The following is a 27,071-nucleotide window of genomic DNA, read 5'->3' on the forward strand; positions in this document are numbered from 1 at the left end:
AGCAAGAATTTGAAATCATGCCAGGTAAAATTACTCTTTTTGCCATTGTTACGAGTTACTAGTAATTGCTGTATTTGCTTTCCTGTGATAACTGCTGCTGCCGCCAACCACTGATTCTATTCTCTGAGGTGGTTTGAGACCCAGCTTCTTTACCAATCTTCCTGGTCACCCAGCCTGCAAGATCTTATGGACACATGTAGCTCTTATAATCAATTATGCTTATTTAATATGTATCCAGTACTATCTTCTTTAAAAAAGTTTAAAAGATGTATTAAAGAAATTATAGCAAATAAGAATTAGTTATAGTCCCACTACCAAAGATAAACCCTGTTAACATTTTGGTATGTATTCTTACAGTCATTTCCCCCCATCAATATGATTTTACTGAATTGAGATCATACTGCATATATAATGTTGTTTTTCCCCATAACTTTATTGTGAAGCATTTCCAAATATTATTTAGAAATAATATTTCCAAGTTAGATAGATTATGATTTACATATATTTTATTTTTCACACATATTTTTCTCATTCCAGTTAGATCAGGAGTTTATCAAGAAAAGTTACCCTAATATATCATCCCCACTCCTTATGGAAATGCCTGTAGAGAATATTGTCTTTGGTGGGTGCTAAATAAATATATTTACTTTTTTCTGAAGTGTTTTCCAGTCTGAATATTACAGGAACTATTGACTATGGAAGACCTAAAATTATTATATTCAACTTATTCAGAGTCATTGCAACACCCAAAACTTTCTATCTAGAAAAAGGAACCATGTGTGTGGGCATTTGTTTTAAGGGGGACCTTGAATTCTCTTGTATAAGGAATATTTTGATTGAGCATTTGTGCGTTTTTCTATAGTTTCATTAGATTCTTGAAAGAGCATCTAACAGAAAGACCCATTGGTCTTTCTGATATATTAGGGTAACTTTTCTTGATAAACTCCTGATCTAACTGGAGACATAGCCAATCTGGAGATCTATTTATTTACTAAACTTACCTAAAATAAAAGTGTATGCCTATTCACCTTTTACTTTTCTTGGTTTATAGGAAGGGATGAGACCATGCAACCTGCAAAACCATCTTTTCTTGAATACTTTGAACAAAAAGAAAAGGAAAACCAAATCAATAGCTTTGGTAAGAGTGTACCTGGCCCACTGAAAAATTCTTCAGATTGGAAAGTTCCACAGGATGGAGACTATGAGTTTGTGAGTATTGTTGAAATAAAGGGTTCTATCTTCTGGGGGAAGTGATCCAAAATACCACATATTCAGAGCTTTCATTTTTCTGAAATGCCTGAGCATAGGAGCATTTTCCTAGGCAGTATGACCTGCAACGGCTCCTGTCAGCATCTCTGGGGCTAAGGGCCTCATGAGGTTGAAATATTTTTACTGACATCTGAGAAATTCCGGGGTCCCTGATTAATGGCATCTCTTTTGCTTTAAAAATCCTTTATTTGTTTGCCATTTTTCTTTTTGTCTAGTTTGAAATTGTTAGTGGTAAAAGAAATATTCAGACATCAAATGAAGATGTGACTGTCTTTAGTAGTTTGTTTGTGGTTGTGATCTTTTTTTATTTTTTATTTTTTTATTTTTTAGTGGTAGTTGGACACAATACCTTTATTTTATTTATTTATTTTTACGTGGTGCTGAGGATCAAACCCAGAGCCTCATACATATTAGGTGAGCGCTCTACCGCTGAGTCACAACCCCAGCCCTGTGGTTGTGATCTTATATTTAAGAATTAGACTAAAGGGCAGTTGACACTGTTTTGTAGTGCCTTTGCTGTTTTGATAACTGTTCTCCTAATTTTAGTGTGAGACGATTATTCTGAGTCTTCTAGAGGCTGAATATTAAATTATTCCAAAGTTTCTTGTGAAAAACTGGATGTGGTTTTCCTTCCACTGCTTGTGGAACATTGTCCTTTCCCCACAGACCCTAAGTAATGTTCACAGGGACTTAAAGAGTTAGAGGCAATAAAAAATTGTGGAATAAAGTAAGCTAAGGAGTTTATGTTCCTTTCTAGAAAACATTTTTCTGTTTGGAAATTTTTTGTTTTTACATTCTTAAATTCTGAAGTTTGGTATTCAGCTAACATAATTTGTTATTGTTTATAAAAGATCTTAGTTTGGGCATTAGATTTAAGTCTGGGAGCCTTACTAATTTTGGCTTTCCACTACACTGCAGACTGGCTTAGAGGAAGTGATGTTATTCTTCCCCAACTTAATTACTACTTTTGTAAAATGTCATAGTTTATTAAGGATAGAGATCTTTTAAATCACCTGAATTTATTTAACTGAGTAGAACCCAGAACCCATATTAGAACCCAAGTGTTCATTAATTTATTTAGTCAAACTTTTTCTCTTTAGACTGGTGATTGAATCCAGGGGTGCTCTACCATTGGGCTTTATTGCCAGCCATCTTTATTTTATTTTGAGACAGGATCTCGCTAAGTTGTTGAGGCTGGTCTCAAACTTATATTCGTCCTGCCTCAGCCTCCCAAGTTGCTGGGATTACAGGCATGCTATAGAATAAAGAAGGAAAATAAGTAAAACATTTAGCATGTCAGATGGTGTGGTGTGTATTGTGGAAAATATAAAGCAAAAGGGAGGTAAGAGGAGAAAGATGGGGCATGTGTGTGGGTGTGTGGGTGTGTGCGCACGCGCGCATGCACATGTGCTGCATGCATACACATGTGCACATAACTTTTTAAAGTAAAAGAGTAGTCAGTGAAGTCCTTGTTGGTAAGAGGATGAGGAAGTGAACTATGTGAACATCCAGAAGAGGTTTTCAGGCAGTGAGAAAACAGATGCAAAGATCGTGAGGCAAGAACTTGCTTGATGTGTTAAAGAGATAGTATGTCAGGAATGGCTTGGGGGTGGAACAGTAAAGGAGATCACAGTGTAAGGGAGAGCCAGATAGCGTAGGGCTTTGTGTGGGAAGGACTTCTACTTGAAGTAGAATGGAAAACCATTGGCCAGAGGTGACTTGATCCTTTTTGTTTTATAATTATTGTTCTAGTTGCTGTGTTAATAGACAATTGAACTACAGATTTTCTGAACATAGGTGCAGTGTTTTTACTTACAAAGGACCAAAGATGCAGTTCACCCTCTACCTCTCCTCTCTTCTAGGTCTTTGACTTTCATCTTTTTCACTTTTGTGCTTGCTATTCCACATTGCCTGTGTAGTTGTCTTCAACATATTTGTAAGGCCAGTTCAATGAATCTGTAAGAGAAGGTGTTTAAATAACTTTCAGTTACTAGATCATACCATCATTGGGAGAGAATTCTTAAGAATCCTTAAATATCTGTGTCTAGGTCTAATTGTCTTTCTTCCTATCTTTGGTTTTTAAATTACAGAAGTTAGGTTCTCCTGGAATACCACTTTAATGCAATTCATTATCTTAGATCAATAGTTCCAATACATGAAGAATTCATTTCTCTTTGCCATAGTTTGCCCGTACTAAGATTGTTGGCAGAGAACTTGTTTTGATGGTTAAGTTATTTATTCAAAGGAACTTTTTGTATGTCTTTAAAGAGTGTTTTCTATTTTGGAAGTAAGGGATTGCTAGAAGGAATGGACCCGTGGGCACTGTGAATAGGCTCACATGTGGCCCATCTGCATTCTTCTAACTCAGAGGCCATAAATTGGCAGTATCCAGCCCACAGATCTTTTTGTGTGTTCTATACACAAAAACTTTTAGTTGATTTAAAACTTGAGAGATACAATGTTATCTTGAAAACTTGGAAGATTTTTACAGTCTATCCTATATTATTGGGTATTGTCTGGAGCTCAGTAGCAGGTGCCCTCTTTGAGTATGGCATCTTCAATTCTTCACAGTGTCTGGCCCACTTCACTCATTTGTATTAACTGTCTGACCTGACACTTAGAGGCATTGCTGTTGGGACTCTTGTTCTAAATTATTTGGATTTGTATATGTTTAAACCAACCTATCATAATATATAAAATTCTGCTGTATTTTTACCTTCAGATTGTCAGGAGAATTTATCTTCTAAATTTTCTTTTAAGAGCATTTCAACTAAACAATGAAAGAAAATTGAAGTGGGATATATACATGAATTGCTATATCCGAAAATACCAAAGATCAAATGGAAAGCTCTAATGTCTTGGTATTCTTGATATATAGCTCTGACCTTAATCCCAAAGCAAGCATTGGCCTCAAAGTGGTCCCTAGACTAGCAGTGTTGGCATTACCTGGAAATTCATGAGAAGTGCAGTTTCTCAGGTCCTGCCCTAGACATAGGGAATCAGAATCTCTGGGGACAGCATTCAGTGGTGCTGAAACCTGACTTTTAACCCTTGAAAGTCTCATTTGAAAATGTTTTTAGAAGTGTAGGTTTCTTCACATAGGCTGCTTTTTTCCTGCTAGGTCCTACAGAAATTCAGAGACAAGGATGTATTCATATTTTATTAACATTATATGGTTTTAAAATTTCTTTGTTATTCTCCTTTGAGTCTCTTGTACTCTTATCAGAAGCATCAAAGAAGTATATAGGGTATGGATTATGTACATCTATAAATCACATTTGGCAAAGAAAGAGCCAATCCACTGAATGAACAAAGTTCTGAATACCTACCCTAAACTTAAAGTGTCTGTTGGACTGGCTAACATGTTTCCCTCAACAGTCTTAGAAAGACACCTTTTGATTCGAGACAACCAGTATTTAATTATGAAAAAGATTCTCTCTTTTCTTCTATGAAGGCAGTTGCTGTTTTGAAATGAACTTTTTGCCCAAAATGGCAAATAGTAAATAACTTAATCAGGAGCAGGAGAATTTATACTGACAAAAAAACTTCATATTTTCACCTGAAACTGAATACTTGTACCATTTCTAAAATTGAATTTCCTTATTTGCCAAGTTGGGGAAGAAAAAAAAAAAACTCTAAAGACCCTCCCCCGCTTTTTGGTAGTTGGACACCTTTATTTTATTTATTTATTTTTATAGGCGCTGAGAATTGAACCCAGGGCCTCACACATGCTAGGCGAGTGCTCTATTGCTGAGCCACAACCCCAGACCCCAAAGATTCCCTTTTAATGTTTAACATATGTAGTGTTTAGTGAAAAAGGGTGCTTAAAAATGAAATATCCTCTAAAATAGGTATTTTGCGGGGCTGGGAATGTGGCTCAAGCAGTAGCACGCTTGCCTGGCATGCGTGCGGCCCAGGTTCGATCCTCAGCACCACATACAAACAAAGATGTTGTGTCCGCCGAAAACTAAAAAAAAAAAAAAAAAAAAAATTAAAATTCTCCCTCTCTCTCTTAAAAAAAAAAATAGGTATTTTGCATTCAGTAAACAGATTGATTTTTGGAAAAAAAATATCACTTTTATGAGATACTCATTTTGCCATTCCTAATGCCGCAAAAGGTGTACTCTTACGTCCAGTTTGTCTCATGAATCTTCAGAAACACCCTGAAAAAGACAGATGAGATTGGTGCCCACGTGAACTTTAAGTGAGGGAAACAGACATTGAGTAAGTAATACGGTAAATAGACCAGTTTAGGTCATAATGGCTATTTTAAAAAGCATACTAAAGAGATAGCTTGAGAGAGGCCTTAGTTAGGGAAAGGCAGGGCATCCTGCTACAATAAACATAGAGAGGCAGCAAATCATAGGCAGGTAGAGGGAACAATACAAAGACTGAACACAGGGCCAAGTTGGAGTGGGTAAGGAAGGAAAGAAATCCATTGTGAACTGGAGCTGAGTTACACATAGGGTAGCAGTCTAATTGTAAACACAGCAGTAATCACGGTAAATGTAAGTGTATTAAAATCACTTGTTAAGGGCTGGGGTTGTAGCTCAGTGGTGGAGCGCTTGCCTAGCATGTGTGAGGCACTGGGTTTGATTCTCATCACCACATATAAATAAATAAAATAAAGATCCATCAATAGGTTAAAAAATACTAAAAATAAATAAAATAAAATCACTTGTTAAAGCACAGAGACTCTGGATAAAATTAGCAGTCAAAATCCAGCTAAATGCTATTTATGAGAGAGATAACTAAAATAAAATCACTGAAAAGTTTAAAACAGTTGAATATAAAAAGATACACTAGGCAAATATGCACTGAAAGTGAAATAGAATTCAAAGAATATCACATGGGGAGGAAATATACTTTACATTGCTAAAAAATACACTTGATCTAGAAAGTTTAAGTCATGAACCTGCATGAAGCATATATATTTATCTAAAATGATAGAAATACAAGGAACAATGAAACAACTGCAATGATAGGTGAAGACTAAATATTCTTCCCTCATTAATTAACATTTCAGGCTGGGGATGTAGCTCAGTGTAGAGCACATTGCATGAGGCCCTGAGTTCAATCCCAACACAAAAGGAAGGAAGGAAAGTTGACATTTCAGTTAAGACAAAACCCAAACATTTAACAAAGTTGGTGAAATAAAAAATAGGAAAACCTTTCAAATGAATATTAAACTTTAAAAATGTATGTGGAATATTCAATATTATTTTAAAATACTCAAAAAGAAATGTCAATAGCACAAATTGTATAGGCCAATATTTATTGGCTGTAACTTGATAAAATCAGAAATTAATAGTAAGAAAGTAGCCAAAGACACATTATTCTACTTGGAAATGTAACAGAGGTCTTTTAAATGTAGTAGAGGTACACTTTTACATATCTCTAAATAATTCTTTAAAAATAAAGTCAAAATAGAAGTTATAAACTGCTTAGAAATTAATTATAAGAATCCTACAAAATTCAGATTCCTATAATTCAGTACATGTGGGATACAGCACGAAGTGGTACTTAGAGAAAGATTTATAATCTTAAATGCATTTTCTTTTTAGGTTGCAAGAAATATTTTAAATGCTGGGTATGGGTGGCATACACATGCAATCCCAAGCAGCTTGGGAGGCTGAGGCAGGAGGATCACAAGTTCAAAGCCAGCCTCAGCAATTTAGGAAGGCCCTAAGCAACTTACTGAGACCCTTTCTCAAAATAAAAAATTTTAAAAAGGGCTAGGGATGTGGCTCAGTGGTTATGTACATCTGGGTTTGATCACTAGTACCAAAAACAACAACAACAAGAAAGATTGTAAGTAAGCTAAAAGCAAGATAAAGATAAAAGTAAAATTTAATGAAACAGAAAACAAACAAAAAAAGTTGATCAGGAAAACCAAAGGCTGGTTTATTGAAGGACCTGACATTTGGTGGATTTAATTAAATTAGTAAGATTATACAGATAGTTGCATAGCAAAGTTTGAGTCAAAGCCCATCCTTTTAACCATCTGTACTGTGTGACCTTTTTCTAGGCTGTTCTGGTAAATTCTGTCATAAAGTGCTTATAAAAAAAGTGCTGTGGAAACCCAGAAGAGAGCAAGAACCCCAGGGAAGACATCCAGAAGTCTTAATTGAAGTGAAGTTTGAAAGATGAATAGGAGTGCTCTAGCCAGAGGAGTAGGGGAAAGGTATTCTGGGCTGAGAGAGGGAGAGAAGTATGTCTTGGAGATTCTTGAGGCCTGTGGTGTGAGAACACCTAAGTATTCTGGATCATAGGGGTGTGGGGTTTGAGAGGCAGGAGAGGGACTCAGGAAAGATTAGTAGAGAAAGTAAATTAATGCCCAGTACCTTCTTTTCTGGGAATATTTAGTATTCTTTGAATTTTCCTTGGAGTATCAGAGAAAATAAAAATAAAATCCTAATGCAGCACAGAGCTAATACCACTCTGCATTTGTGTAATAATGGGTCCATCAGAAGATAAAATCACCAAACTGTTAATTTAGAATTAATTTTTTTTTTATATCTTTATTTATTTGTATGTGGTGCTGAGGATCGAACCCAGTGCCTCGCGCATGCCAGGCCAGCGCGCTACCACTTGAGCCACATCCTCAGCCCCAATTTTTAGAATAAATTTAATGAAAGTAACAGAACCTGAAGATTGTTCAGATTCCCTAGATGATTATAAACCATGTAGATGGGATGGGGTTGGGGCTCAGCGGTAGAGCACTCGCCTATCATGTGCGAGGCCCTGGTTTCGATCCTCAGCACCACATAAAAATAAATAAACAAAATAAAGGTATTGTGTCCAACTAAAAAATAAATTTAAAAAATTAAAAAAAAAATAAACCATGTAGATGACTGAGGTTGAGAAAGATACATTTTAGCCCAGAGTTTTCCCTAAGAATCTGACAACAACCTGTGATTTCTTGAAACTTTTAACCATTCATTTCTAGATCAGGGCTATAAACCTGATTATAAATTGAGATTTCTTTGGGGTTTAATTTATTTTGCATTTTTAATTTTAATTAAATGTTTAAAAAGTAGTATTTTATTCAGTTATTGGAAAACTTATGCATATTTGGAACAACATGTATATCAATTTCACAATGATTATAAGCCACTTTGTAAGGAAGCCCTTATTTAGGAATAGAAAAATATCCACACTTGAATTGCCAAGTTTGTTTTAAAGCCTGAGGCAATGTTAAGGTAGCTATCTCCTCTCACTGCAAGGGGAAAAGTATTCCATTTTATACATCAAGTCTAATAAAGTTGTAAGTTACATAACCTATCTCTAAGTAGTCTCCAATCATACACAATAAGCATCTTAATATTTTTAGACTACCTTCAGAAATACAGTTGAATCATATATTAAATTAAAGTACTTGCCATTACAACCAAAATGGTTTTATTTTTTTCATTGTCAACATCCACAACATTGAAATGTGTCTTTTTTTGTTTCTTTTTAAAATTTAATTAATTTTATTTATAAATGACAGTGGAATGCATTACAATTCTTATTACATACATAGAGCACAATTTTTCATATCTCTGGTTGTATACAAAGTATATTCACACCAATTCTTGTCTTCATACATGTACTTTGGATAATAATGTTCATCACATTCCACCATCATTTCTTTTTTTTTTTTTTTCCACCATCATTTCTAACCCCATGCCCTCTCCCTTCCCCTGCCAACCCTCTGCCCTATCTAGAGTTTGTCTGTTCCTCCCATGCTTCCCCTCCCTACCCCACTATGAATCAGCCTCTTTATATCAGAGAAAACATTCGGCATTTGTTTTTTTGGAATTGGCTACCTTCACTTAGCATTATCTTCTCCAGTGCCATCCATTTACCTGCAGATGCATGATTTTATTCTCTTTTATTGCTGAGTAACATTCCATTGTATATATATGCGCCATATTTTTTTTTAATCCATTCATCTATTGAAGGACATCTAGGTTGGTTCACAGTTTAACTATTGTGAATTGTGCTGCTATAAACATTGATGTGGCTGTGCCCCTGTAGTAAGCTGTTTTTAAGTCCTTTGGGTATAGACTGAGGAGAGGGTTTTAGCTGGGTCAAATTGTGCTTCCATTCCCAGTTTTCCAAGAAATCTCCATACTGCTTTCCATATTGGCTGCACCAATTTGCATTCCCACCAGCAATGTATCTGTACTTTTTTCCCCACAACTTCGCCAACACTTATTGTTGTTTGTATTCATAATAGCTGCCATTCTAACTGGAGAAATCTTTACCCCTCACACATCAGGTAGAGCACTAATCTCTAGGGTATATAAAGAACTCAAAAAGCTAAACACCAATAATAATAATAATAATAATAATAACAACAACCCAATCAATAAATGGGCCAAGGACCTGAACAGACACTTCTCAGAAGATGATATACAATCAGTCAACAGATATATGAAAAAATGTTCATCATCACTAGCAGTTAGAGAAATGCAAATCAAAACTAGTCTTTTTTTAATTTCTTAAATATTACTTTAATGTACATTTAAAAATTTATGTTTAACGCCAGGAGGATCACAACTTCAAGGTCAGCCTAGGCAACATAACTAGACTCGGTCTCAAAAATCTCAGTATATTTTCTACTTTGTTTCATACATAAATAGCTTAATTTATAAAATCATAAATGACACTATGAACTCTGTGGCCTAGAATAACATATGAATTATGGAATTTGAAAAAAAAACATACTCTTTGATTTTATGAATGGCATGCAGTAGTTGCAATGTTTAGTATCATTTAAGTGGCTTATCACAAATTCTTATTGTCTCCCAGCTTATTCTATTAATAGACCTTTCAGTTTATTTGGTAGATATACCATGAATTGAAAAAGTCAAAATGGTCAAAAGCCAAGATTTTTAAAAAACAGCAGAGAAAGTGCCGATCTAAATATCACTAAATCCTATTAAAGCCACTTCAGCTTGTCTGAACAAGAAAATACTACCCAAGAATGAATGCTTATATCATCACTTAAATGATGTCTAACAAAATCTAACATTTAAGAAACAAAAAAATGAGATTAAATCCATGGTAAGCCTTGCAAAAAAAATTCCACTGAGATTCTATTACAGGAACAGAACCAATACCATCTGAAATTTTCCAGAATTTATTTTTGAATCATCATTTTGATGATTTAAAACTTTAAAGGTAAAAATAATGACACAAAATGATTTTTAAAAGCCGTATTTATGATTCCTGATGTATATTTCATTAGTTTCCATTTAATGATTAGAAATCCTTATTCAGAAAATATTATTTATCTGTTGAAATATACTACCTATCTAGTTATTTATTAAATATATACTCAATATTTGTTAGGTAAGCATTCCTATTACTTTGCATGTTGGCTGTGTTTCATTTTAAAATATTTTTTAGGCCTTTAGTATATAAAACTTAGAAAATATTCTCGACTAATATTCTCATTAGATATAAATGATTCAAAATATAAATAATACTAAGCTAACACTGTTGGTACTTTTAAAAATCTAAGTTTCTAGAAGTTTTATTTTTCAGTCAATATAAAAATGATCTAGTTCACATTATTCACTGTCCAAAAAATGTTGGGTTTTTTTTGTTGTTATTTTTTTAGTTTTGGTGCCAGAAATTGAATTTTTGCTTAACCACATCTCCCGACCCTTTTATTTTTTATTTTTACATAGGGTCTCACTAAATTGCTTAAGACCTTGCTAGTTGCTGAGGCTGGCTTTGAACTTGTGATCCTCCTGCCTCAGCCTTTGGATTCTCTGGGATTACAGGAATATGCCACTAACACCTAGTGCAAAAAATGTTTAAAAAACCAAATATTCTTTGTTAAAGACTAGAAATGATTTTCTACTTAAAACAAACAAACAAACAAACAAACAAAAAACACCAAGGGCTGGGGATATAGCTCAGTTGGTATAGTGCTTGCCTTGCATGCATAAGGCCCTGGGTTCTAATCCCCAGCACCACACACACACACACACACACACACACGAAACCCCACCAAGATTCTGGCATACATGAGGAATCTAAATACAAATTCACAAATGGTGGCTAAAATTCTGTCCACTTTCAACCTAATACAATATAAATCTATAAACAATTTAAAGTATATAATGGAAATGTCAAGAAGTCAGAACTACTACACATCATTACTGATGGGTTCCACTGTACTTCAAACAGGCACAGCATATGTGCACATCTGATGGACAGATGGCTTGGAAAATTAAAGCTACCAGAGCTATAGATAAGGAATACATAAATACAAACATAGCAGAACCAAAATAGGCCATTTAAAAGAAGATGAATAAGATGGTATGCAGATACTTGATGGTTTCTCTGTAAGCCCCTTTTCGCTAATTTACAAAGCTACGGTTTTGTAATTCTTTTAAAAAGGAAAAATTTTCTACACTGCTGCATGCAGTAATTTCACGGTACATTCATGTGCAGTCTTTAGATCCTCCCAAGGAGCTTGACATATCTCATCAGGATTTCTGCAGAAGGTCAGCTTGTCATATTCTCAGCAGCCTTTAGTGCTTCAATAGCCTTGCATATTTCCTTGATAACCAATGATCAAGCTTCCTTGTTAATTCCTTGTTCACAAAGTGAAACACAGACAAGTGTTTACATGTCTAAGCCAATATTCAAAATTCTTGAAATCGCAAGCAGCTTGTCCGTGGTTTCCTTAACTGTATTAAAATTTGCTTTCCACAAGCTGGTGCCATTGCCACTCTTCATGGTGGAGGCCAAGGGAGGCATCTTTGGGTTTTTATTAAGAAGTTTTACTGAATTGTTCAAGCAGGGTCACTTATTCATTCTTTATTAGGTCTAGTTTTTTGCTTTTGATTATATGCTTTTGACATTTGCTAGGAGTTGAGAATTACTACTACTGTAGCAGATATGCCTTTATTTTACTGATGTTTAAATTAACAATCCCGAAAGTATGTCTTCATATTTTCTGGGAACCAATTATCTACAACTTGAAATTTTATCTGCTGTTTTATAATGACATAGGAAACTTTTCTAAAACATTATCTATGAATTTATTGTCCATTTTTGCCAAATGAATTTTAAAAATTAGTGTACATCCTTGAATACCCCAACTTCCATTTTAAGATAAAACCTAATGAAGTTCCAATCACTCAGCAACATGCATCATCAACTTTTTGTTGTTGTTGTTGTTGTTGTTACTGGGGATTGAACTCAGGGGCACTCAACCACTGAGCCATATTCCCAGTCTTATTTTGTATTTTATTTAGAAACAGGGTCTCACTGAGTTGCTTAGTGCCTCGCCATTGCTGAGTCTGGCTTTGAACTTATAATCCTCCTGCCTCAGCCTCCCAAGCCACTGGGATTCATCATCAACTTTTATAACTGTTCTTGTTTTATATAATCCTTCACCTCCACTAGTCCCCCCTTTGACTAAGTGTTAATTTCCAGTGGTCTCAGTCCCCCCCCCCCCCTTTTTTTTTTTGTTATCAGGGATTGAACTCGGGGACACTTGACCACTGAACCAAATCCCTAGCCCTTTTTTGTAATATTTAGAGAGAGAGTCTTACTGAGTTGCTTAGCACTTTGCTCTAGCTGAGGCTGGCTTTGAACTCGTGATCCTCCTGCCTCAGCCTCTTGAGCCACTGGGATTACTATTCCCCACTTTTACCTCTTGATTTTTTTGAAGTAAATCAAAGGTAAATGTATATCATTTCTAAATATCTTCGTATATATTTCTAAGATATTAAAGACCTCTTTACAATACCTTAAAGAATGATTCTTGGGCTGTGGTTGTGGCTCAGGGGTAGAGTGCTTGCCTGGCACGTGTGAGGCACTGGGTTCAATTCTCAGCACCACATAAAAATAAACAAATAAAATAAAGGTATTGTGTCTTTCTACAACTAAAAAAAAAAAAAAAAAACTAAAAAAAGAATGATTCTTCATGCTTCAAAATACTTGTCATTATTCAGTTTTCCCCATTATAATTTTTTATACAGTGAAATAGAATCCAGATAAGAGCTCTGTACTGCATTTGGTTGATATCTATGTATACAGTCTTTTAATTCATAGGCCCCTACTCCCACATACTTTGTGAGATTGTTGAAGAAACTAGTTGTTTCATATGATTTCCTAACCTTTTGGATATTGCTGATAGCATCTGAGTGGTACTGTTTAATGTGTTCTATGAATTTCTTATAACTTGGTAGTTTAATCTAGACCAGGAGCTCTCAGGATCCCTTTGCACTTATCAACATTATTGGGGGCCAGCGGGTATGGCTCAGTAGTAAAGCGCTTGCCTACCATGCAGGAGGCCCTGGTTCCTCCAAAAGCTTTTATTTATATGGGTTATATCTATTGATATTTACTGAATTAGAAATTAACTGAAAATTTTAAAATAATTTATTATAATTCACTTAATAAACTCATTCATTAATATAAAAAAATTATGAACATATATCCCCCCAAAAAACAAACAATAAGAATGATACTGTTTACATTTCTTAAGCTGTAAATATGGCTTAAATAGGCGATAGTAGATTATCACACCTGTTTTTGTGTTCAATCTGTCTTAATATATTATTTTGGTTGAAGTATATGAAGAAAGCCTATCCTGGCAAAGATGTGTAGTTGGAAAAAGGAGACATATTTTAATAGCCTTTTCAGATAATTGTGGATATTTTTCTTTGACCCTATATCAAAATACAATGGTGGTGGTAAAATGGAAGTTTTGAGAGGAAACTTGATTCCGTGCTTCTGCAGATGAGACTGGAGTTTCTCTGTTTCTGCTGGCTTGTGGGGTCTGCATAAGGTTGCAGGCGTCTGAGCACGCCTCCCAGGTGTCTGAGAACCTCTTTTTTTTGGTTTGGTAATGAGGATTGAACTCAGGGGCACTCAACCACTGAGCCACATTCTCAGTCCTAAATTTTGTATATTATTTAGAAACAGAGTCTGAGTTGCTTAGTGCCTCACTTTTGCTGAGGCTGGCTTTGAACTTGCAATCCTCTTGCCTCAGCCTCTCGAGCCGCTGGGATTACAGGCGTATGCGACCGCGCACAGCTTGAGGACCTCTTAATGGAGGGCTGTACCCTTAAGTATTGTAGCAGACCTCAGCAGCTCACAATCAATTTTACCTTTCTGGGTTCTTATCTCATGAATTCAAAGAATGAAATCCACAGACCAAGATGAATGAATGAAAGAGTAGAATTTATTGAAGAATAGAAACAGGAACTGAACTCTTGCAGTGCAAGAGAGGCCCTGTAGTAAGCATTTCTGCTCCAAGTGTACTAGTCTAGGGATTTATAGAGCATTTGGTTCACTGCTATGGGTCCACACTTATGCTAATTGGGGTTTGGAAATGTACTAATGCTCTCAACTCTTGAGTCCCGATTGCCATTCAGCTCTGTCCTGCTTCTGTTTTCTTATCACAGGTCAGGAAGCGGGAGGTTGAGGTCATGGGATGGTCTATCCTTGCTGGTTCTGGGCGGCAGCATGTGTGCAGGGGGCTTCTACAATAGGCATCCGTACCTTGTCCAGGCCTGACCACCCAGGGGTGACAGTTTGGTGCACCTTGGCTAGCAGTGCCTCAGGACTGACATACCCACATGTTGGGTTCCACTCTGCCACGGGCCATGCACTCCGACCCACCCAGCCTGCCACTCTGCTCTAGTGCTCTGCTGCCATTTCTCAGCAGGGACCAGTAGGCTGGCTGTGCAGCTTGGCAGCCAGGAAGCCATGTCAGTGGTTTCTTAAAGGTCAGTTGCAGTGTGGAATCTGAAACTTTAATATACTACATATTAAAATTCATTGGCCTGACTTAAATTTGAATGGGACATTTATTCACACATGATTTAATAACATTGTGCCTTCTTCATTTGAAAACCATTGGTCCACTGTGTTATACAGATCTTCCAAATATTGGCATACTTCATTATACAAAAATTAAAAAAAAAAATCCTCAGATTTATGACCCATCTCTTCAGGAATCAAGTTTTCCAAAATTCTGATTTTTGTTTGCAAGTTTGAGTTTTTATCTTTGGCAACAAACACTTGCAGCCATTTTCCTTTTAAGTAGCATACTCACTTTTTCCATTTTTGAGAAAATGTTTGCCAGATACCTAAGTCTAAAAAAGCAAAGTGTGTTAGTATTTCTTTCAAGTAAAAATGGTATTTCATGGAAAAGCAGCTAGTTGAGCTCACAGCCCAGTTGCACAAGTCCTTTGCCTCAAGATGACCATCATATTTCAGTTACCACAGAAACTCTTTGTGCAAACTTTCCATTTCATCATGGATACTGTTAAAAAAGACATGAGCTTTAATAAATTATTACTTATTAGTACTTCATCAAAGGATGATCTTGATGGAATTGGCGTTTTTGTTTTTTAATTGTAGCCTGTGATCCTGAAGAATGTAGTAACTGCTAACACTGTGAGGTGCCACTTTTTGATTCATACTACAGCTAGCAGGTTTTTATTTAATTTTGTTTGCAGTATTGGGAATTGAACCCAGGAGTGCTCTACCACTGAGCTACATCTCCAGCTTTTGTTTTGTTTTGTTTTGTGAGAGAGGGTCTCATCAAGTTGCCAAGGCTGACCACGACGTCAATCCTCCTGTCTCAGCTTCCTAAGAAGCTAGGATTACAGGTGTATACTACTTACCGCACCTAGTAAGAACCTAGCAGTTCTCCCCACCATTGCTTTTGCACCATCAGTGCAAGTTTCAACACAGTAGAAAAGGCAAATAATGTTTTAGAATGAAAATAGTTTGACCTTATTCCTTTAAGAGGGTGTCAGGATCTCTAATAGGTCCACTGGCCATAATTCTGGAACTGTTAATCTTGACCAGATTCATGGTGAATTTTTTTGGCAAGGATATTTCATAGGTTGTATGTGTACTTCAGTCTGGAGGTTCCTGGATCTGGATATATGGTCATCTCTTTATTGCTGTTGTTGAAAGCCACTGAAGGTACTAGATGCCATTTCGTTAGAAGATACAAAATGTTGACGTTTGATGGTTTCTTCTCCATTTACCAACTGAAATACTTGTGAAATTAAGCATTTCATTAACTTTGTAGATGCTATTAGGTATAATTTATGTAGAAAAGACAGATTATATACTTGATTTCCCCTCTTTATTACCATTTTTCAAAATGATGAGTTTCCTACCATTCTCCAAAGATAACCAATGATTTTTTGTGTCATTAATGAATTCATGGATTTAAAAATATTTGTTGTATTTTAGTCCTTTGAGTTTTTAAAAAAAATTTCAAGTTGTTCCATCTTGATTTCATCCTACAAGTTTTTTTAACCTGATTTATTGAGGTTTGATTTTTATATTTCAGAGTAATATTCAAGCGCTTTCTAGCTTTCTCATGTGATGAAATATTCCAGATTCATCTTTTCCATTTCCTGCACCAAAGCTGGAAACAGCCATTTTTCAAAAGAACTCTGGTTCCCTTTAGTGGGAATGATAGTCAGAAAACACAGTCTACTATAAGGTGTGCTCATTGCAGTTAAATCATTTTTTTCTAGGTTTATTTCAAATTCATGAATTCTTACACTAATTGCAGTTCATATTGAATACTGCAGATGTAGTATTAACCATTTTGATCCAATATTTGTGATTCCTTCCCCTAAGTAGTGCCAATGTTTGCTTTACATTCCATAATAAGCATGTCAGCCTCGGAATAACAGTACCAGTACTTCCACCAGCAATTACTGAACACAATTGTGTTACAGCTCCCTTTGTCCTTAGGGCATATCCCAGAAGTATAATCAAATTATTGTATGTTGAAGCCACTTGGAATAGTTCTTTGTGGTTGTGCATATACTCAATATGTAGATAGACTGGTTATTTTATTTTGCTTTTCTTATTGTTTTACCTTATGATTATATAAATTATATGGTTCCAAAGGCAAATCCACAAAACAGAGTTATTCAGATTTAGCATATGTCCTTATTTCCTATACCATTTTCACTTTTTTGTTATGTTTTGAAGATGTGTACACACATACACACACACATATTTGTACTCATGTTCTAAGATAACAGTAGTATAGTATACATACTTTTCTCTTTGTTTTTACTTAACTTTATATCTTTAAAAATCACTTCTTTAAAAATCACTCCATAGCAGTATGTAGAAATAGTTGACATTCCTTTTTTTTTTTTTTTTTCCTATCTTTGCATTCTGTTGGGAGAATATATTGCAGTTTATTCAGCCAGTTCTCTGCTGATACATGCTTAGGTTATTCACAGTGGTTTTAAAGTTAATTGCTTCATAAACCTTATGATACTTTTTATAAGTCTTACCTTTGATTTTTTTTATTATTTCTTACACACATGACAATAGTGGAGTGCATTACATTCATATTTTTTTGCATTACGATTCTTAATACACCTTTATACCACAATTTATCAAATCTCTGTATATAAGGTATGTTGACACCAAATTCACATCTTCATACATAATTTTGTATAATGATGACTGTCTCCTTCCACTGTCCTTGCTATTCCCCCTTACCTTTGATTCTTAAAGATCATAGTTTCAGCTTTTCAGTATTGAGAGGTTAGTTAAATACTTTAAGCCTGTTTAGCTTTTTTAAAAAGCAAGGCGTAGATTTATTCAGAGATCGGTCTCTGCCACAGTCTGGTGCTGTTTATATAAACTAACTAGTCTCTAAGACTAATTTAATCATAGCGCTAGGGTCACAGGAAAATGAAGTCAGTCTTGTGGCAAACATTGTTTGTTAGCCTGCCCCAAGTTATCAGAATGCAAGTTAGTATTAGCAAGGGAAGGGGTCCTGTAGGCCTAGATTCCTAATTGCTATAAACAGAATCTGACGTTTTTAAAGTTTGAATCTCATTTCAACCAAGGTCAGATTTGGTTCAATTACTTTAATTATGCTATAATTTGAAGTCAGAAAAGAAAAGGGGAAACAACTATAAATTCAGTATTACTTGTTGTTTGTTGAGAAGGTTTCAAAAGTTGAATTTTTTTTTTTTTCATACTGGGGGATTGAATCTAGGGCACTTAACCACTGAGCCACATCCGTAGCCCTTTTTATATTTTATCTTGAGACAGGGTCTCGCCAAGTTGCTCAGGACTCTCATTAAGTTGCTGAGGCTGGCTTTGAGCTCAAGATTTTTCTGCCTCAGCCTTCTGAACTTCTGGGATTACAGGCTAATACCACTGCATTTGGCTGAAAGATATTTTTTAAAGTAAATTTGCTATTAATCTAGAAAAGAAACTTCAGATTTTCAGCTGAGATGAATGTAAATTGTTTTTCTTACTGCTGGACCCACAGCCATGCCTTTGAATGATGACCTCTTTCACCTATTTTTTACTCTTCTTCTTCTGAGCTGTCAAAAATACTGTTAGTCTTTCTACTCAGCTTCACCTCCCAATTTTTTTCTGGCATGAGCTCTTGATAGTACACTAATCTATTATCCTGGGACATGAAATGTTGAGAAGACAAGGATGAAGGAGGCAGGAGATTAGCAAGGATGGTGGAATGTGATGGATATCATTATCCAAAGTACATGTATGAAGGCACGAATTGGGTGTCAACATACTGTATATACAAACCGAGATATGAAAAGTTGTGGTATATATGTGTAATAAGAATTGTAATGCAAAAAAAGTACATGTATAAAGACATGAATTGATGTGAACATACTTTATACAAAGAAATGAAAAATTGTGCTCTATATGTGTAATAAGAATTGTAATACATTTTAAAAAAAGAAGACAAGGATGAAGATTTATGTCAATTTTCTCATCTCTATCCAAAGAAAGAGTCTCTTAGAACTCTGAAAGTAGTATTTGCTTAAGTCCCCCAGGGCCCCTGAAAGAAAAACATGATGTGGAGCTTTTTTTTTTTTTTTTTCATATCTAAGATGTGTCGCTTGTATCATATCCCTCTCCCAACATAACCACTTCACTTGACAAAGATCCTGATGCTCCACCACTCAAATGAAATACAACACAATTGGATATCTTTTGTCTTCAACAAGTTCACTCCAAGCCCCAATCATCCTTGAATGGAAAGCAGGTTTCTTTTCCTTTCTTCATATCAGTTTGAGACTTCAAACTCACAGGCTAAGGAAGACAGAATTTCGGGAGGTTGAACCAAAGGGGAAAGGCTGATTGTTGGTGCTTCATTGTGCTGCCACTGAGAGACACAACTCAGGGTATTGGTTGTGCTGTACATCCAAGTTTTTTGACTGAAAATTTTAGATTTCAGGTTTCTATAGAAGGTTCTATAAACTGTGGTTGGGTCTCTTTGTTTGGAAGTACATTAGGTGTATCAAAGTGACTGTTCTTTGTTATAAAGGAGTAGGCCTGATCCTTAAGATCACTAGAGGCAAGCTTTTAGGGTTCGCATCCTGACTTTACTATTTTCTGAATAGCTTTAAGCCAGTTTCTTTCTTCTAAGCTTCATTTTCATCTGTAAAAAGGGGTATAACACTAGAACTACAGGACAGACTTTGTGTTAGTTTGAGAGTTAAGGGGTAATGCATAAAAAATGCCTCCACCATAATAGGCACTTCATAAATGCCAACTTTTCCCCCTCACTTTCTTTTCCTTTCCCAAAACATTGTCCATGGAACAAGTTTTAGTTACCTAAACCTTTTCCCCAGGGGTCTTCCATTGACTTCCATTATAACATCAGAGAGATTACATTTCTAAAGAAAACTTAACTCCCTAAGGGATTGATTAAAAAACTGCTTAAAAAACAAAAGAATTAAAACCATTGCTAGTTGAAAATTGAATTCCAAAGTAGTCATTAGTATTATTTTAATAACTTTCCAATGTCTTCCTCTCACCCTCCCTTCCTCTTTCATCTCTACTCAACAATTTTTCTTTCTTTTTAAAATTTTAAATGTTATTTTATTTATTTTTTAATTTTAAATTTATTTATTCTAATTTGTATGATGGCAAAACACATTTCAATTCACAGTACACATATAGAGCACAATTTTTCATGTCTCTGATTGTAAACAAAGTAGAGTCACACCATTCGTGTCTTTGTATATGTACCTAGGGTAATGATGTCCATCACATTCTACCATCTTTCCTACCCACATAAGCCCTCCCTTCCCTTTCATCCCCTTTGCCCTATCTAAAGTTCTTCCATTCCTCCCATGACCCCCCCACGCCCAGTTCTGTTATGAATCAGCATTCTTATATCAGAAGACATTCGGCCTTCGGTTTTGGGGGATTGGCTTACTTTACTTAGCTTGATATTCTCCAACCCCATCCATTTACCTGCAAATGTCATAATTTATTCTGTTTTAATGCTGAGTAATATTCCATTGTATATGTATACCACAGTTTTTTTATCCATCTACTGAAGGGCATCTAGGTTGGTTCCACAATTTAGCTATTGTGAATTATGCTGCTATAAACATTGATGTGGCTGTGTCACTGTAGTATGCTGATTTTAAGTCCTTTGGAAATAGACCGAATAGTGGGATAGCTGGGTCAAATGGTGGTTCCATTCCTAGTTTTCTAAGGAATCTTCATACTGCTTTCCACATTGGTTGCACCAATTTTCAGTCCTACCAGCAATGTATGAGTGTGCCTTTTCCCCACATACTCGCCAACACTTACTGTTGTTTTTACTCTTTTTTAAAAACAATATTCTTAAGTTTTATGTGGACACAATATCTTTATTTTACATTTATGTGGTGCTGAGGATTGAACCCAGTACCTCATGCATTGCTAGGTGAGCACTCTACCACTGAGCGACAACCCCAGCCCTGTTGTTTGTATTCTTAATAGCTGCCATTCTGACTGGAGTGAGATGAAATCTTAGAATAGTTTTTTTTTAATTTGCATTTCTCTAATTATTTCTTTAATTGCTAGAGATGTTGAACATTTTTTCATATATTTGATGATTGTATATCATTTTCTGAGAAGTGTCTGTTCAGTTCCTTGGCCCATTTGTTGATGGGATTATTTAGAGGTTTTTTTTGGTGTTAAGTTTTTTTTAATATTTATTTTTTAGTTGAAGGTGGACACAATACATTTTTTATTTCTTGTCTTTTTGTGGTGCTGAGGATTGAACCCAGTGCCTCACATGCCAGGTGAGTGCTCTTCGTCTGAGCCACAATTCCAGCCCTGGTGTTAAGTTTTTTGAGTTCTTTATATATCCTAGAGATGAGTGCTCTATCTGATTGTGCATGTGGTAAAAATTTGATCCCATTCTGTAGGCTATCTATTCACCTGACTGAGGTGTTTCTTTTGCTGAGAAGAAGCTTTTCAGTTTGAATCCATCCCATTTATTGATTCTTGGTTTTATTTCTTGCACTATAGGAGTCTTATTAAGGAAGCTGGGGCCTAATCCAACATGATGAAGATTTGGGCCTACTTTTTCATCTGTTACACGTAGGGTCTCTGGTTTAATTCCTTGGTCCTTGATCCACTTTGAGTTGAGTTTTGTGCATGGTGAGAGAGAGGGATTTAATTTCATTTTGCTGCATATGGATTTCCAGTTTTCCCAGCATCATTTGTTGAAGAAGCTATCTTTTCTCCAATATGTTTTTGACACCTTTGTCTAGTATGAGATAAATGTATTTATGTGAATTTCTCTGTGTCCTCTATGTACCATTGATCTACATGTCTATTTTGGTGCCAATACCATGCTGTTTTTGTTACTATTTCTCTGTAGTACAGTTTAAGGTCTGGTATAGTGATGCCACCTGCTTCACTCTCCTTGGTAAGGATTGCTTTGTCTATTCTGGGTTTCTTGTTTTTCCAGATGAAATGAATTCAGCAAAGTAGCAGAATATAAAATCAACACCCATAAAGCAAAGGCATTTCTGTACATCAGTGACAAATCCTCTGAAAGAGAAACTAGGAAAACTACCCCATTTACAATAACCTCAAAAAAAAAAAAAAACTTGGAAATCAACTTAATGAAAGATGTGAAAGACCTCACTAAATAAAGAAAGAAGACCTTAGAAGATGGAAAGTTCTCCCTTGTTCTTGGATAGGCAGAATTAATATTGTCAAAATGACCATACTACCAAAAGCACTATACAGATTTAATGAAATTCCAATCAAAATCCCAATGACAGGGCTGGGGTTGTGGCTCAGTGGTAGAGCACTGGCCTAGCATGTGCCCTCGGTTCGATCCTCAGCACCATATAAAAATAAATAAATAAAAAGAAAGGTATTGTGTCTGACTACAACTAAAAAATATTTTTTAAAAAAATCCCAATGACATTCCTTATAGAAATAGAAAAATCAAGTTTTTCTTTCTACCCACCTCACATGCTTTTCAAACCACCAAGCTCTCTTGAGTGTTGTAAGCCAGACCTCCAATTGCAATAACACACTTTTGCCAGTAGATGCCACCTTTTTGCTTCTAGTGTGTGCAGTCTTCTGTGTGGCGTATCCTTATGCCAGAGAGAGGTTGTGGCTAGGTAAAATGGGTAATGGAATTAATTCACCAGCATACAAGTTTGACATTGTGTGATGTGAGTTCCTTGAAAATAGAGGCACCTTGTGACACAGACCAGTAGAATGGACATCACAGTACATCAGAAGAGGGGAGAATGGCCTCAGCCCTAGCTGGGATCTTAGGTGAGTGGCTCTCCTCTTTGAGTTTCAGGTTTCTGGTCTACTTTTCCCACAGGGTTGGAGAAAGGATTAAATGAAATTTAGTTTGGGTTATTTAAACCAACTTTTCTTTCAGAATTCTGGTAGAATTCTGTTACTTATTATTTCACATTGTATTTAACCTTTGTAGAAAAAAAGTATCATTAGCCCTTTTTATTTTAATTAGGTATATATGATAGCAGAATGCATTTTGATTCATTATACACAATTGCAGCACATCTTTACATTTCTATGGTTGTACATGATGTAACGGCATCTCACCATATGCGTAGTCATACATGTACCTAAAATAATGATGTCTATCTCATTCCACCATCTTTCTTACCACCTTGCCCCCTCATCACCTCTTCTCCCCTTTGCCCCATCACAATTCCTCCATTTTTCCCATGTCGCCCCCATTATGGATCAGCATCCACTTATCAGAGAGAACATTCAGCCTTTGGGTTTTTGGGGATTGGCTTACTTCACTTAGCATGGTATTCTCCAACTCCATCCATTTACCTGAAAATATCATAATTTTATTCTATTTTAATGCTGAGTAATATTACATTGTGTATGTATACCACAGTTTCTTTATCCATTCATCTATTGAAGAACATCTAGGTTGCTTCCACAGTTTAGCTATTTTGAATTGAGCTGCTATAAATATTGTGTAGCTGCGTCACTGTAGTATGCTGATTTTAAGTCCTTTGGGTATAGACCGAGGAGTGGGATAGCTGGGTCAAGTGGTGGTTCTATTCCAAGTTTTCTAAGGAATCTCCATACTGCTTTCCATATTGGTTGCACCAATTTTCAGTCCCACCAGCAATGCATGAGTGTGCCTTTTCTCCCACATCCTCGCCAACATTATTGTCTGTATTCTTGATAACTGCTATTCTGATGGGCCTAAGATGAAATCTTAGTTTGGATTTGCATTTCTCTAATTACTAGAGATGTTGTATATTTTTTTAATATATTTGTTGATCGAATGTACACCTTCTTCTGAGAAGTGACTGTTCAGCTCCTTAGCCCATTTATTGATTAGATTTTTTTGTTTGTTTTAAGTTTTTTGAGTTCTTTATATATTCATTAGCTCTTTGATGACAAATATTCAGAGACAGGGGAATGTCAAAGGACCTGGTATGTCCATTCTCCTGGAATGCTTCCATTTGCTGCTGTTAGTAATAGTGTATCATCACTTAAGACAGAGCATTTAATACAGTTAAAGTGGTACATTCATATCATGTTATTTTATTTGGTGATGTTTACAGTGTTCCTGTGAGGAAATGAAACAGTTTCCTATCCTTTTTTTATATTTGACATTTTTATTTTTTTAATATTTTTTTAGTCGTTGATAGACCTTTATTTATTTGTATGTGGTGCTGAGAATTGAACCCAGTGCCTCACACATGCCAGGCAAGTGTGCTACCACTGAGCCACAGCCACAGCCCTTATAGTTTGACATTTTTAAAAGACAACTTCATTACTTAGTGCCAGAATCAATTCTAGAGCCCAGATTCTCAAGTCACATCTCTGTTAACTCTTTTTTCTTCTTACGTGAAAGCAACAACAAACAACACTGAGCACAGAGTAGGTATTTAATTAGTGTTATAAGCCAGGAAGAAGAATCATTTGTAAAATGATGTATGATGAGATCTGGAGTAACCAAGGAGAATGATTGTAGGTTTATTTTGTCCTACTGAGAATTTTATGACATCGAGAGGAATATTTATCATTGACTCTAAATGTTTTTTTCCATGCTTATTCAGAACACAGCGCATATTGACAAGCTTTGCATTTTATTGTTTAGGTAACAAATTCCCATGTTGGGACAATTTAATTTTTACCTTCTTTTATTTTCTTTATTGTTTACTTTGTAACTATGGATTTTGTAATAATTATGTTGTCAGAAAATGTCATGCTAACCAAAAAGCATTATTATTTTAAGAACAGTTTTGGTTTTGACCAAACATAATCTCTGTGGAAACAAAAAAACAAAGATGTCTATTGTATAGAAGTCTTAATGCTTTAGCAAACATTTGATACATTTTTTCCTGATATCTGTCCCAATGTGCCAATTGGTCTAATTCAGGCATTTGTTCCTGAATTTTTCTTCTTATTCCCAGTTATTTATTGTCTAATCAGTATGAACTTTTCTGCTAATTTGTTTTTTTTAACAGCATTAATAGATATTATTTTTTTAAATAATCTTTCTATAGTTTGCTCATTTTCTTGTCTCATTTTTGTTTTTCTGCTAATTTGTTTTTTTTAACAGCAGTAATAGATATTATTTTTTTAAATAATCTTTCTATAGTTTGCTCATTTTCTTGTCTCATTTTGTTTTATTGGTAGGTACACCTAGTTGAGTGCTTATTATGTGTAGGTCCCTATGAATATTTTGTCCCATTTGCTTCTCACACTCATCTTCTCACGTAAAATGCATGATAGCTCTTATCCCATTCATTTTGGCAGTGAGGCTTGGAGACACTAGATGATGTCTCTCCAGAGTGCATGACTTATAAGTGATGGAGTTAAGCTTTAAATTCATTTTTTATATGAAGTCCCTTAATCATCTTAGAATAATATATTTGTTTGCCTAAGAAGTATTATGCCATATGTGCTGGTGGTGAGCGTGTATCTAATTCAGATGCTGCTGCTTTTCTTCCTCTAGTCTGTCCAGCACTTGGCTCATAGCCACAGCACACAGGTGCTCAGAATGTGTTATCTGATGGTCATTTGAGCCCAAAATGCACTTCCAAATCCTTTTCAATTTTCTTATGTAAAATTTACTCATCTATGTGTATAGGAATGTTATTTGGACTATAAATTTGACAGATGTGGAATTTAAGTTTTCTCTCCCTTCTTAAGTAGAAAACATTGATTAGAACTGTAGATTGAAGCTGGATAAAGCATATTAAACATTTAGCAAGTGCCTGCATTTCTGGTTTATTACTAGTAAATGGGCTCCTTTCCAAATGATGGCTCACGTGTAGTTAAAAGGGAGTAGTGATATCAGGAATCAGGCCTAGCTTCTGATAGCCTTGTAACCTTAATCAGGCCAGCTGCCCTTTCTAGGGCTGGCTGTCTTCATCTGCTAAAGATGAGTTTAAAAAGAGCCCTCAAACCTTCTGGTTCTTTGTTAAAGTCTTTAAAATGGAACTACTGCCTATCTATTACAGGGGCTGCAAGAATCTGAAAGACAGACCCTGTAGAAAGCACATAAAGGTTGCTTAGTGTTAATAAGGCTTTTCCCCTGTCCTTTTAAAATGCAAGAAGTGCTTTGGACACTCAGAAGATTAAAATGAACATAGGAGGCAGGGTAAGTGACCAAGAGCCAGATAGACCTGGTCAGTCGTGCCTTCACTATTACGTGATCTAAAATTCTAGGCAAGTTGCTTAATTTAAAATGAATATACTGACCACATTTACCTCAGGGTTATTGAGAAGATTAAAAAATTGTAAAATTTCTACCTACCTACCTATTTATGAGACAGGGTCTTGCTGTTCTCAGGCTAGTCTCAACTCCTCAAGTGGTCCTCCTGCCTCAGCCTCCCAAGTGCAGTGACTGTAGGCACACATGACTGCATCTGGCTTAAAATACGTTTGAAGTACTTAGCAGAGTGCCTAACGGAATGGCCATTCAATAAATTTTGTGTACATATCAAAACATAAGGTGGGAGGGATGAATGAACTACCAGAAAAGGAAGAGTTAAAAAAAATAATTAGGTAGGCCACCCAAAAGAAGGGAGGTAGGAAGAAGCCCCAGGACTTACTTCACATTTTGTTGAGGCCCTGCCATGACAGCTCTCACTTCTTAGCTCACGTATGGTTTGAAGCACTAATTTAATACTTAAGATGAACTGAATTCTGTTGTGACTTTTTTGTTCCTAGGGTTCAAGCATCAAGCATATTAATCGAGTCATTGACAGACCCTTGTCTTTTCTCTCACCAGATTATTTCTCCTCTGTTCTTGCCCTTGGAAGCTATATAAGACCTGGACAGTGCCCTCATTTGTATTCTTTTTTTTTTTTTCAAAATAGTTTTAATCCTGTGGTACGGTTGTTAAGTGTGTGTGTGTGTGAGAGACAGATATGGGGCTATCTGGGAGCCATCACTGCCCTGAGTATTCCTGTTTGCAGAGCTGAATTCCTCTTGCATACAACCTTGGATATGAAGGTGGCCAGCTGCTGGAGGAAGAGCAA

At 35.7% G+C, this 27,071-nt stretch overlaps 1 protein-coding gene and 1 pseudogene across 2 annotated transcripts in view; one reads left to right on the forward strand and one right to left on the reverse strand.

Annotated features, from left to right (window-relative positions):
- Nucleotides 1–27,071, forward strand: part of Stk4 (serine/threonine kinase 4) — a 99,806-nt gene that overhangs the window by 50,257 nt on the left and 22,478 nt on the right. For both annotated transcript variants that reach the window (XM_015478824.2, XM_015478814.2), the window contains exon 10: nucleotides 1,052–1,209. In XM_015478824.2, coding sequence (XP_015334310.1) covers nucleotides 1,052–1,209 — 158 coding nt within the window. The remainder of the gene's footprint in view (nucleotides 1–1,051; nucleotides 1,210–27,071) is intronic.
- On the reverse strand, nucleotides 11,779–12,012 carry LOC125619201 (annotated as a pseudogene).

Source organism: Marmota marmota, unplaced genomic scaffold (assembly GCF_001458135.2).
Source record: "Marmota marmota marmota unplaced genomic scaffold, marMar, whole genome shotgun sequence".
Lineage (NCBI taxonomy): Eukaryota > Metazoa > Chordata > Mammalia > Rodentia > Sciuridae > Marmota > Marmota marmota.